At 42.2% G+C, this 14,483-nt stretch overlaps 1 protein-coding gene across 1 annotated transcript in view; it reads left to right on the top strand.

The window, feature by feature from the left end:
* The window catches only part of LOC138548018 (cytochrome P450 4B1-like), a 312,989-nt gene that overhangs the window by 45,897 nt on the left and 252,609 nt on the right, over nucleotides 1-14,483 (top strand). Inside the window, exon 2 of the mRNA XM_069642250.1 lies at nucleotides 11,888-12,032. Within this exon, the coding sequence (XP_069498351.1) occupies nucleotides 11,888-12,032 (145 nt within the window). The remainder of the gene's footprint in view (nucleotides 1-11,887; nucleotides 12,033-14,483) is intronic.

Here is a 14,483-nt window from a genome sequence, read left to right as displayed (position 1 = left end):
AGATTGATTGCAGAGATTGACACACACATTTTGCAGGATGCAAGACAAAACTACAGAGTTACGCAAGATTCTAGTAGGAGGCCGCACAAGATCACAGATATTAATACATGATTTTTAAAGGTAGCAAGACAAAACGACAGAGAGGGAAGCATTTATTTCATGAGAGAACATCTTGTGGCAATATACACTAAATACGACTGATTGATAGGCAACAGAATAGAACAACTATTGAAATTACATTTTTGGTCGGGCCCCTGCGATGAATTGTATTCGGGTAAAAATTACCCACTCAGCCCTCACACTACAACAAACCAAAACCCAACGCAATCATAAAGGGAAAACTGGGATAGTTAAGAGATATTCCTTCTTCGCTTTTTATGGTAACGTGGGCCGAGGGACAACAGTGCTATTGAGATGGGTGTGAATGTGAACCAGTAGTGACCCAAACAACACAGTATCATGGTCCAAAATAAAGGGAATGTCCAATCAAGGTTCCATACAAATATGAACAGTTTAATTAAACACACCATCGACTTGTATAATGGCACAAGACCCAAAAACCCATCCCAAAGGAAGAACGGAGAAGATGTAACAGACAGGAGAAAGTTGCACTCTAAGCATAGTTCCAGGGGTGGTAGGTAAAGTACTTCTGTAAGGATATCTTGTAGAAAACAGGAGCGATCATGACCTAACCAGTCAATGGGGTCCAAGTGGTCCATGTGGGCAGTTCATGGTCAACTGGAGTAAGTGGATTCAGTTTTTGGTGGGCTGACGCAGTTAGACCTGAGTTTGAGCGTGGATGCGAGCTGATCAGACTCAGTTCGGGCATATAGGATTGTGGAGGCCCCCAGCAGCAAGCAGGTATCAAGTAGGGGAGAATGTGGGTGCTCTGTGGGGTCGAACGGCAGCTCTTCAAAGATGCAGATCGGGGGCATTCCCAGGAGTGCTTCACAGTTGTCCAGATCCAGTTAGGCTTTAGCCACTGGGACGGGTTGATGAGTGACCCTCCAGCGGTTTGAGTTGGTGGGCGACAGTTGTTGAAGTGGTGATCTTTGGTGCGTCGATATGCGATCAATGAGGCAGCTGTTTTTGGGCTAGCTGGGACGAGTTATGGTTGTAACTCCCGGTTAGAGTCAGAGAGTGACTCTCCAGTGATTTGGTTCGGACCTGGTGGGCAGAACGATACCCGCGAGCAGAGCATTTCGGATGTACCGGCACCATTCTGAATAGTGCCGGTGCATCCATCCTCCCCATTCCCATTTGAGCCCTATGGGGATCAAATGGGAATGGGGAGTAAAAGCTTCCGGCCCCTGGCAATGGGGAAGTACAGTGTCCGCAGTTGTAATGGCCCTGTATTTCCCCATTGCCAAGGGCTGGAAAAATGTGCACGTTTGGCGGCAGCCTACCGGTTTTACCGGCAAGGCTACCGCCAAACTTATAATGAGGCCCGATGTGTGTGGCAGATTGGTTTGAAAATCGCTATACATTACTGATCACCATGACTGTAGTGAAATCGCTCAGTTCCCTGTATTAAGCCATTTGTATCCCACATCACCAACCCTGTGCAACAAAGTGGTTTCATAGCACTCAAACCGATGGAGTGGATTTTTCCTAGAATAATATCTGTATCAAATTGTTGTTTTACTTCTCTGCAGTATCTGGATTTTCATGAAGACATTATTATTGTTTTCATTTCCTATTCAAAAGAAACAATGCCATGCAGTTGCTGAAAACATATATTTTTGTGTTTCTCATTTGGTTTGTTTACTTTTATGACTTCAATACAGTTCGAGACATAAGAGGTAGAAGACCTTTGTTAGTATTTTGCTGTTTCTACTGGTTCTCTTCTGCTTTCTCTGTTCTTAGCAAATCAAAATATTTTGGAATCTCCTTAGGTCTCCCTATTCTTTGTCCTTAGTTCTAACCAGCCCATCATCCAATTTCTTGACCACACTGTATAGCCTTGTTCTTTTTCTCTTTGCAAGTGAGTGGAGTGGTTTACTCTCTTTCTTAGGTTGACCTTGGAATTTAAATTCCATCAATATGGTACCCACCTTGTGCTGGATATTCAGACCACACAAATCTACCAGCATGACACACAATTTATTTGTTAATTCTTTCATTTCTTCAATATTGCTGGATATTTTTGACACTTGCCAGGTGCCCTTTTTGCCTTCTCTCACCCTTTGCTAAATCCTGGTCTATCACTGTTCACATCTTTAACCCCCTTTAAGCCTCTGGGTTGCCCCTGGCATCTTTTGACACTCTGGTGGTGGATCTTCTCTTTCTCCTTCCAGTCTGCCACCAAAACTTTCTGTGTCTGAGGTGAAATACATTCCAGTTTCTGTCACGATCCAGACAGAGACATGGCTGACTCTCTCTGGTTGTCAATTGGGACATACCCTTCCTCCCTATAGTCATTAGAAGTAGAGGCTTGGAGGGTGTGCACACTGTGGGTGGTTGGTTCTAGGCTTGGCATCCAGGATCACCATTCTTGCAGCATGCACCTGTCATTTGGAGCACCATGCACAAGTGCTTCAGGATGAATTACAAATACTGGCATCAATACCTGCTCCTGCTCTTGCGCAGAAATAGCTCCCTGGACTATGTAAGCTTGACATACTGGCCCTCTTTGCTTGTCAACAGGGGTCCTGCTGTTGTGCCACCTCTGCCTCACTAATTGCTGAATTTGTCTTTGCGTCTCGTATTCTCCCTCATGGATCTGGCTTTGGATCAATGTGATGCTGGAAATGCCTTATGGAGGGACAGGGCCTCCTAGTCCTACCACTTCTCTGTGTATGTTTTCCTTATGTTTTCTGTCACTGAGGTCCACCCTGGACCTCTGGCAGTGCAGCTCTTCATTTTACCTTTTGCTGAACAACACCCATGGGATACCCTTATGGCACCCATGAGTGGGTTTACACCCTTGTACTCCTTATATGTGTTTTTGGGCATCTGTGTGGTGCCCGCAGAGCAAGGTATGGGCTGGTGGCAGCTACATGTTGACTTGGTAGCTGAGTGCCCTCATTTTTGGGATCAGTCCCTGCCATAGGAATCAATTGATTCCTACAGAAAGGCAAGATGGCCACTGTGGCCTCTTGGCTTCTTTTGCCTTTTACCCTGTTTCTCAGAGTCATGGGAAGCCCTGCCTCTGTTCTCTTCCTCAGTGGCTGTTGGTGGAAACACCATATATGTCACTGTTCCCTTCCCCCCTAACTGGCTGGTGGGTGGAAATACCATATATGGCTCTGGGGCTGCCTCCTGTCAGACTGACTGGAGCCTTCCCAGGGGCTGTACATTGTGGGCACACCCTGGGGATGGGACATGTGTAAATGGAGTTGGGAGTCAACTCACATTCTCTGATGTGGTTGTTTGGTTTCTGTGTGTATGACACAATGAATGAGACAGCCCTGACTGAAACTGACATGAATGCAGTGTAATGTGCTGAAAGGCTGAGTACATACCCCAATCCACATTCTTTGGTATGGGTGTCTGGGTGGAGTGAATGGCCTGAATGCCTGTGAGACTGATTGGCTGCCTGCCTGCATCAATGCCCTTCTGCGTGACTGAGCCTGTCTCAGCCAGAGTGAATGAGTAACAAATGTGTATATTTGGGGTCCTCACATACCAATTTGTTCAGAAGCTGAAGTCGAATCTTAGCAAGAAGAAGCTGTTCCTTGAAGCCCAGCTGGAGGAGAAGCCTGCTGCTGCAATTTCTTCATTGTAATCTGAAAGCTTTTGTGTCTCCCAAGGACTGATCCACAGAGCACCTGCGAAGGAGACCTCCCCCCGAGCTATGAGGGACCATCATGCAAACCTGCTACTCTTCATCAATGTATCCTGGAAGCCAGTCCTGTGTGCCTGCCATCTGGAAAAGGGGTCTTTGCGAGTCCTGAAGAGGAGTGCCCGGACATCTCGAGTCGGAGTAGTCCATTGGTGTCACCCAGGGTCCGGAGATGAGTTTTGTGATAGCTGGAAGCCGTTGCAGTCTGCCGCCCAGAAGAGGAGGGTACCCAGGCTTAGTGCTGCTGGACACCCAGAGCTGCAAAAGTTGCACACTGCCTAAAAACATTTCAAAGGACATCCTTTCCATCATCACTGACCCCTTTTTCCCACCGGAAAGAGTCCAGAGTCGGTGGGGGCAGAGGAAGGTCCATCGCTTGGTTTCCCACCATCTGAAGCTAACAAAGACGTCCCAAGGTTACAGATTTGGTGCGGGTCTGAGGTCCACTCCAGTGGTCGAGTCCAGGTTTCCAGAAGCTCAGAGGATCGTGCTGCAGCTGCAGCACCGAAGAACTGAAAGTTGGACAACCGGGTAATCTCGAAACCTGACACTAAAGGTGACCTATGCATCTTTCATCGCCACAAATCATTGAGGGTCCTTAGGGGTCTTATCTTCATCTGCCAAGCCTTTAAGGAGACCACAGCAAGTTTCATCTTCACATGACTTCTACAGTCGAGAAAGCACCAGGAAGAGACAAACTGCTGCACTTCCGAAAGTCTTTGGTTCCTTTTTATTCTTGGACTAAGCATCCCAGTGGCTCCTTCTTCCAAGTTGGGTCCATCCTCAGAGGGACTCTTCGAGTGAAACAGAGAAACTCTGCAACTTTGCCTGCCAAGGCATCAAAGGTAGTGTGACGAGGCAGAGCATCTTCTAGCCTCAGGAGTCGTCCAGTTCTCCTATGTTCATCTTGGATCCTATTCTCCTGTGGCCTCTCAGGTACTTTGAGGTGGGAGAATCTTTAAAAAGAAAATACAAGGTTATTGAACATTATTGGACTGGGCTGTAAAAGACAAGATAAGTTGCTCCCTAACTTTTCCATGACAGGTGGCCCAGGTGGGGAGAATTGTGTATCTAGTCTAAAGAAAGCATTCTGCCACTGCTCACAACTAACCTGCCTTTCTTCTCTGTTCTATTGTTCTATGCTGTTACACCTCTCTTAAGAATTCACATGCTAATGTAAAACTGTTTGCGGTTTAGTGTATTTCTTACTGAATGTAAGTATTGTGTGGTACCACACAGTGTATATATTTGCCATTCTTTGAATAAGTATTTCCATGTACAAAGTGTTCTTATTTATGTGTATATGCTAGGGTAGCAAACCTTATTTCATATAAAGTAGCTGTGTTATCACCTAACAATTTACTATTTATTTACTAAATATTACTATTTATTTATTACGTTATTTAGTTCAAACAGAACTTTACATGTAAAATATCAACATTGAAATGTATATACACAATCCATTGAAAACAATTTTTAAAAATGTAAACTTTCAAAAAACTAAAAACCTTCAAAAACCTCTAAAGAGTATCTATAATTATTCAATTTTAAATTCAAGTTCAATTTAAAATGTAAGATCAGATTAGAATTTCTAAAATTCCTTTTTTCAACTTTTTGTCACAATAAAATCTTTTGAAACTACCCATCAAATACATTTCTGAATATGGAGCCATGCTTTAGACTGCAATATTTCCAGCAACAGAGTAGTTATTAAGGCAGTAGGTCTAAAAATCCTCTTCTTGAATTGCTTCATACCTATGGACCAGGTGCCCAAAGTAAATCATATACAGTGGGCCCAACCTAGGACATTCTGTAAAGAGATATTTAATAATTTCTTTGTTCCCCGTGATCTTACAAATTCTACAGAATCTAAGCTCTTCTTGCAATTTCAGTCAGTTATCACCTAACATAGTGTGTGGACATTCCTTTGTGGAGACTTTGGGGAAACACTGTACTTAAGAACCAGCCTCCATCACCTCCTGAAAGCTTATGCCTGGTTGCTCGTCCATTGCTACCAAATTGAGAGGCCTGGCTGAAGTGTTCTGTGCCTTTATCCCACCGGGCAGACATACAGATTCCGCCCTCCAGTCTTTACAATCACCCTCCTCTCAGATGCATGTCATTGATGGCTTAATGTCAGACCACTCTAGACTTAGCTTAGGCATACACTCTGTGCTCTGTGTCCATGTGGGTTGAGTCCGTTTTTGGTTTATGTGTTTTGGCACTGTTCTTCAGGAGATGTTCTTAACCTGTCCATTCCACGGGTGTTTCCATTCTATAACCCACTCCTTCCCACTTCTTTTTCTGCCTACTACCACATATAGGAATCCTCCTACATCTTCCGTCCTGGTGCCTTTAACAGTCTTGTAAAATGGTTTCTTTCATGCTCTGGTCATCAGTTCTTGAGGACTGCTTTCATTTCTACTTGTGGTGTGGTTATCCGGTTGTGTACTCTAGCTGTTCCCTCATTTTGGCTTTAATCCCTGTCCGCTGCCTTTCACACTAATCGGGACATCAGGTACCAAGAAGCCTACCAGTGCTCCTGTGCATATTTAGGCCAGTCTTCCACAAATCCTGATGTATTTCCAGTTTTTTATTTACTATAATAGAGGTGTTTGTATGGTACTGTATGGTTACAAATGCTAACCAGTAATTTCGTTGTCCTTTCTACACCTTGGATTTGGACTTGTGACGTATTTCCTCAGTACCTTCCATCACCTATAATTTGGCCTAGTGCAACCCTTGCATTAGCCCAAAGATTGGGAGATGGTCTTTGAAGGCTATCTTCATGAGCTCTGTGAAGAGATTCTGACAATTTTACACTGATGTTTCTCGGTTACACTGAGGGTCGTGTACCACTGTCTTGCTGCTCTCCACCTCTCCTCACCTTCGAGAATCTCATGACTTTATATTTTGCATGGATTTGTCCGCATCTTACACTATGGCAGGGCTTTTGCCATCCCACATCCTCACAGTGAGCCCACTATGTGGAGTCAAATCTGGCACAGCTCATGCATTGTTTGCCCTACCACATGTGAGTCGGCACCCTGTGGACACCTCTGTGCCGGCTAACATCATGATTCTTCTGTCTGTTGTAAATCAGCAGTTGTCTGGTCATTTGTGTCCTCTTGCCATTTTAAGTCATTGCTATTTTTGTTCAGCATATGGGTCCCGTCATATGACCAGCATGATGACTCCTCCAATCATCTTTGTTTATGTTCTAACCATTTTTAATGTTTTTTTGTTGCAATCTTCCTTGTCTCTGTCTAATGACAACACTTTGCCACATAATACAAAATATTTCTCAAATCACTACATATTAATTAAATTTTGCCGGCTTCTTTTACTTCAAACCTCAGTCCCCTCCACACTTCTCTAGTGTCTGAGTTATCTAGGTTAATGTATTTTTTCGGCATTATCTGACTGATGTCCTCCATGTTCTTGAGATGAGTTAAATGTTCCTTCTTCCCAATTCTTCTTAATTCTAGTATAGTGAGTAATTGAGCTTACCTTAGTGTTTTCTGTTCTGTTAAATGAAGAATGTGTTCTTTACCCGAGGGTTAGAAGGGAGGCACTTGGTATCCTGCAAAGCACAATTAAATTAATGTTGGCAGGTGAGAGGAAAAGATAAAGATAAAAAAGAGAAAATAAAGGCTGGAGAATGAAGCACAGGGAGATGCAGAGTCCATGTGTAAGGTAAAGTTAAAAGATAAGTAGAGAGGTAGGAAAAGGGATGTGGGTGTGATGAGATGATACATAATTCATGAGATAGAAAACATAATGTGCTATACACGGAATAGGAAGGAAATGGAGAGTTCCTCTCTTCTGCAGTAAGCCATGACACCAACTGAATATATTGTCCCATTGTCACTCCATCTGAAGAAATCACACATTGCACCAATACTTCTGTGAGCATCATAGTTTCATGAACAAAGGAATGTTGAGCTCTTTATGGGATGTTTTCTAGTCATAGAAGCTTTGTTCTGCTGAATCTGCTTGAGGAATGTGCTTAACTGAAGGGCTGAATGCAGCACTGGCTTACCTTGTTGGCTTGTTTCCAATTCTATTGATATTGTACTTGTTGGTCAGCCATTAAACCTCCTGTTTCTGTGGTTCTCGGGTTTTACCCTTCTCCAAAATCTGACACATGTTCCCCATTTATTCAGTGGTTTACAGTTCCAGTAACTCTTTATGTCTCCAGTAGGCTGGAACTCCATTCTTGGCTCTTTACTGCATGGTTGGGTGTATATGCTTACTGTGGCTTGCCTGGACTCACAGCAGCATTTCATATTCCTGGCAGCAATGTATTTGTAAAAACGAGTCAACCAATTGTAACACTCTACATTAAACAATGTGTAGTTTCAATGATTTTACATTTAAATGTTATATATTCTAATGTTAAACATAACAAGAATAAGCGTTTCCTTTCAAAAACTAAATTAGCGAATGCAAGGGAGTTTCTGTATTTATGCAAGTGTTCTGCATGCAGAACATGCAGATTCATACAAAGGATATTTCAGTATTCTGCTAAAAGATGATCGACACAATATGTTTTACAAGTTATCTGATAGTTTGTTTTAAATGTGTTGATAGGCCTACATATGTTGAATTGTTATTACCAGTAGAATAGACAGAATTTTAGTTTTTCCTTCTTATGTATGACTTCAAAATTGTCTAATTTAGTTTGAACTCTAAACTAAAGATGCGTATTTATGCAGGGCTCAGCTCTCTTTAGACAAGCAATGCAATTGTCAACTTTCCTCAAAACAGACCTTGTTAGTAGACAGTGACAGCACCATTAAAAGAGATAAATATCCACAGTTGTGTGTACCCAGGGCAAAGGTCTTGTTTTAAAATACCAAGCAAATAGAGAGTCTGGGATCCATATTGGATTTAGCTCAATTTGGATGACTTGTACTTTTAGGAGGTGGACAAGATCAAAAGCCTATAGTATCGACTTCAAGGATTCTGACAACCTCTAAACCTTGACTTGGCAGAGCATAAGGGCACTTGTTAAAAGTGGATCTGTTCATTAAGGGTCTTTTACTTGAAGCAAACAAATGTCTATGTTGATGCTAGGACCATAGCAACACACTTAATTCTAGCTGTATTTTACAATAGAATGTCTACCAAATAAATACATTTAAAGTGACAAATATTGAAATACATGTTTGGCTCTAAATTCTTAACCCTTGGTTCAATATGAACTCAGAAAACCTGCCCCAATCACATCCATATGAGAAGCATATATGAAAATGTATGAATTATTACTATATGTGCATATTTTAATAACTCTTTTCATGCAGGTACAGAAACATGAAGAAAGTCTCTGGATTCAGAATTCTCTCAAGATTCTGAATATATATTCCTTATCAATGGCTCAGGTCCATACACAAGACTGTATGGGAAGTCCAATTTGATCATAATTCCTAAGGAGAGGGTTAACTCAGAGCGAACTACATCACCTCATGGCTGTGAGTAAGAGAATGGAACCTATCACAGGTTCTGTCCAATCCAAATTTGCTGGGTCAAATGATACTGTATGAACAGAGTTTGTAGAGTATTTATATATAAACACATTGGATGAGAGGGATCATTTTTGTGAAAACACGATTTAAATATTAATTGATTCCATGTGTTTTCACAAGAGCAAAGTATATCTTGATTTTTGAGCATGGTGTCCAATGTGACTCACAGGTTGTCTGGGATTGATATACTTCTTGAAATGTGGAATCCATTGCTTATATAAAAGAAAACCCTTGAATAGAGTTTACTACACCTCAAAAGGGAATAGGAAGATTAGTGTCACACAATGTATTCCCAAGAAAAGAAAGTCAATTTAAATAACCAACATAATTTATCCAAATACCATTGCATAGAAATAGAATGATTCTGCCTTATGTGGACTCTGAAAGCTAATTAAAACGAAGATGTTGATCCCTCTTCAATTTCAATTTTATAATATCATGCTTGTGTGACCCTTTAATATATCAAGATATTTTGGTCCCAAAATAAAAGCTTGTACCCTGAACCCAAACCTTCAGAATATGTTTAAACAGGTGAACTCTACCAATTATTCCTGAATCTATGTCCAAGATTGAAACAAATGATGTCCAAACTTTTACCAGAAGTTAAACCAGCACTTCAAAAATAAAGATGATATTTTTCTCCGATAAAAAAACATTTCAATGAAATCTAAGTGAATTGTATTCTTTTAACATGTATTTAAGAATGTTTTTGTTCATCGGACAAACAATGACAATTGTCACAGATGGCTTTCCCAACCAGACTTCAAAGTGTGGGTGAGGAGTTTTTATTGAAAACAAAGTATGGTGCTCAGACTTAGAGTTACTGGATCCAGTTTTAGAACACAGAACTGCGTCCTCCTCTTGTCTTCCTGGGGATTCCCAACTCCTTAACCAGCCCTGGTGTGGTCATTATTGACAGGTAACACCTACTATATAATAACTAGGTAATGTGAGGGTTAATGTAGGGACTAAAGCACGTAGCCATATCTGTCTGCCTCCCTCTGGGGTCCTTCTATGGTCTTCCCAATGCTAACATTCCCTAGGCCCGATTGTATGATGCCCAGCCCCACTCTCTCACTCTTCACATGGTCTCTCTTATTAATTTCCCTGAAGTGTCTGTTCCCATTCTCCATTCTGCTTCTACCCTTGCCCTTCTCCCTCCCTCGCTCTCATCCACCTTTTCCTGTCTCCACCTGTGTCTTTGTCCTTCTAATGTTCACATACTCTCCTCTCTCCTTCCCTCTTCCCTGTACTCTCTTTTTTCTGTACTACTGTGCTCTTCACCTCTCTCGCCAATCCTTTCCCCTTCCTGCTCTCTCTTCTCCTCTCTATCCTCTCTCCTCTCTCCTCTCCTCAATCTCTCCCTTCTCCGCTATCCTCTTTTCCCTCTCTTCCATCTCTACCCTCTCTCTCCTCTTACTCTTTCCCCTATCCCTCACCCCTCTCTCTCTATACTTAGTCCCTCTCACTCAATCCATCAAACACTACCTCACAGCTTTACTCTCACGATCTGGTACTACTCTCTCTCACCCCCAAGACCTCAGCTGTAAAATGATCTGTCAAAATCTCCTCAGCACATGCTCCAACATCCTTCCCCTGTCTGGTCTCTTGGTCTACCTTCTCCCCTCCTATACTCCCACTCTGCTTGTCTCGTTTATATTCCTGCCTTCTGTTTCTAGCCTTCCCCCTCCATTGATCTGGCCCCATGGACCAATGTACAGCTGTTCTTTCCTCTTTGTAGGCCTTGTCCTCTTTTCTCATATGACATCTGAATTCAGTCTTGTTCTCGGGATACTGTTGTGCTAACTCTGCTCTACCTTCTTCAAACATTGAAGTATATAAAGTTGTTTCAGCACAGCATGATGCTCTGTTAGTGAGAGTGGTGCGGAGGCTTCATAAGGTGCACCAGTTTCTTTCTTCAGGCCGTGGCGGTCTCTGTGAATGGCTGGGCATGTTGGTATTTACATTTCTGAAATGAGACAAAAAGAACTTGAGCCAGCATGGAGCAGCAAGGTATGTTGTGATTGACAGTGACACCATATTAATTCAAAATGGCACATGCGGGTGGCAGAGACTGGGGCCCTCCCAACTGCATGAACCCACCTACTGGGAAGGACTGCTACACCCAGCTGAGAGCAGTCCCTGTAGTGCCTTGCCGGGAACCTAAACCTGTCACACAATTTGCATATTTATTTCTGAAAGGATTTTAAGAGTTATTCAGATTTTCTTTTAGGAGTATGGATATTTATGTGTCTTGTAAATCAAAACTTTAGCGAGGTAATAGGAGGTAGGCTGCATTTCCTTTCCAAGCTGCCTGAATGTATGTAGAATATTTTGAGTGACTTTCATGGGAGTGCTTGATGCCTGGGCTACTCAGTATCACTATATTTCAACACCCTCGCAAAATGAAAATCTATCATGTGTCTTGTGAATTGGAAAAGCAATTGGTGAATTTCCCAATTAACGGTTGGCTAGAGCACATTCAGAGGATTGTTTGGGTGGGCAAGAAATCGATGTATTCTAATATTACTTCTACTGTCTGTGTGTAATGATTTGACTTCTCGTATTTTTGCAGTTTCAACATTTGGAAGCGCAGCTTCCAAACCTTTTGTCATGGACGAACGAATATGTGTATGCGTTCCCCATTTGGCTGGGAGGTGTCTTTGCAACTCTAGTCGCCGCTCATCCTGATTATGCTAAAGCTGTCCTTGGAAGAGGAGGTAAGTCACGCCAAACATTTCTTTTAGCTATAATTAAAAACAAAATATATGTTTACTGGAGATTTCGAGTGTTCTACTTTTGGAAGTCAGCTTTGAAATGAGAATTACAGACTGAAAACCTGTGGTGTAATTTGTGAGGAGGCACTGGATCCATTTTTGTATTTCTACTTTATACAGAAGAAAGTAATGTTTCTTCATCACAGCAGTTCACATATCAAACAAAGAAAAGAAGGATGTATAGAACTACAATGAGTTGTGCTGTGTGATCAACAGAAAATGCAAGCCAGAAATGTATTTGAAAACCTTTATTCATAAGCAATTAGGATGGGTGGTGTGAATGCCTGCAGGGCCGAAGGTTCCATAAAAAAGAGGCAAGATAGCTATAATAAAATGTTCTAGGATGGATGTATTCAGATGGGTTCAAGGTCATTTCTTATGGACCACCGGTTCTTTCAGGATACCCTATTTCAATTCACAGTCTCAGGGATTTTAGTAGCTATCCCAAGTCTGAACTTCATGGTACCAGGAATGTGGCACCCATTCTGTTTCTTAACTTTCTCTCTTCCTTGCATATGGCACAGAACTGGCATGGTTATGTTCACTCTCTACCCAAGGGACACTCTCTTGGTTTCGTGACAATACCTTTTGAGAGACTCCTATCTGCAAGTATTTCTTCCTCCGTGCATAGGTTTGTTTTCAGGTTGATGTATTTTTTCAGATCAGGCATGGATCTCTCTCCAGTGCCAATGTTTCCCCTGGTTTCTTCTTAGAGCTAGTTGCTTCCAAGCCCCTGTCTAGCCCTCAAGCGGCTTTTGAACTTTTCATTCTGCCTCAGACTCCTCAGCAAACATTTAGTGCTTTCTTTTACTAGTTGGTCTGGTCTCTGTCAGTGTCTGAGATGTATCGCTAAGCAGGCTTCCAGTGCTTTCCCTAAAGCTTTTACACCCCATTGCTTGTTCTTTACGGTCTCCTTCGGCCTCCAGATTGGTAACCCAGTCTCACACTTTCTCTGCAGATAACTGTGGGATTTTACACATCCCTTTCCCTTGATTAATCAGATTCCCAAAAGATTTTCCCTATTGGCGCTTCTCTCTTGGGATTGGCTTTGCCTCATTTCCATGCAATATTACTCAAGTGTTTTGAATTCCACTCATAAGCTCTCCAGTTGGTTAATTGTTTTCTCCCATTCCATGATGGGATCTAAGAAGCATTTGCCTAGTGGTGATTAAGGAATTGACTTACAATCTTCTGTTCTGACATCAAGTGGAAGTGCCTGTCAGCGTTCTGTGGTCGCTTTGTTGAGTTGTATTGTAAGGGTGCAGAAGTAAGGCTCGGACACAATGGTGGTATGCTTTTGGGTAGGATAGTTCAGGGGCAACACACTCGCCTTGGAAGCAAGACGACGTGAAGCAACACAGGTTCAATTCCCGGGTCCGCTCTTAGAAACCATCATAATCATGCCAATCATAATCATAATCATGCCTATAGACTTTGATTAATAAAAAGCATGTTGGATAAATGCCTCTCTGTCCCTAAAGCTAAGATGTGTTTCCCTGCTTTGAAGGATACTAGTGAAATTTTCAGGAAGTCTGAAACTAAAATGTCTCTCACGGTCATGTCCCAAAACCTACTTCTGTCCCTCACACTAATGATCTAAGATAACTGTGCAATAATGGTCTCTTTCTAACAGAAATATTCCCAGTTTTGCTGGTAATAAAAGTGATGCAAAGTGTCACCCAGCAGCGACTGATAAGGTAAGTGTGGTCTGGGTGGGGAATACAGCAATTACTGTATTCCGGTAAAGCCCTACCACTCTTATTACCTTACATAACATAGAAAACTGATGTTGGACAGCTAGTAAGTAGTTTTCTAATCACTTCTGTATCCCAATTGTAGTGGTTCTCAAATTTAGGCATTTTCCCCTTCTTGACAGGTATCTCAAATCTAAGTGTTTTTCTACTCACTGCTGTGTCTCAAATGTAGGTGTCTTTTCTCACTCGCCAGGTATCTCAAATCTAAGTGTGTTCTACTCACTGCTATATCTCAAGTTTTGTCGTCCTTTCATCTCCAGCACTGTGTCCCAGCTATAGGGGTCTCCAGACTGCCACTATGTTTTCAATTCTAGGTGTTCTTCTCTTAGCTGCTTTATTGCACTTCTAAGTGTTTCTCCACTTACTGTTTTTTCCTTTAGAACTGCATTCCAGTTCTAGGTGCTCCCCCACCACTGCTGGGTTTTGAATCAAGGGGTTTATGCGGGCATCTACTAACAACTCACCTTTCTGCATTCACCTCTCAAACTCTGAACTAAACACAACCATACCTCTACAGGACCACAAACCGCACGCACTTCACTACATCACAACAATGAAACAAACCACACGTAGCTTCGCCCAACAGCACATGGCGGCTACCAACAGAAAAACATAGCTACGCTCAGTGAACTATGTCAAC

This window comes from Ambystoma mexicanum, chromosome 1q (genome assembly GCF_040938575.1).
Source record: "Ambystoma mexicanum isolate Mex_15411 chromosome 1q, UKY_AmexF1_1, whole genome shotgun sequence".
In the NCBI taxonomy this organism is placed as follows: Eukaryota; Metazoa; Chordata; class Amphibia; order Caudata; family Ambystomatidae; genus Ambystoma; species Ambystoma mexicanum.
Note: the sequence above shows the minus strand (reverse complement) of the source record. Positions and strands in the feature narration are given on the sequence as shown.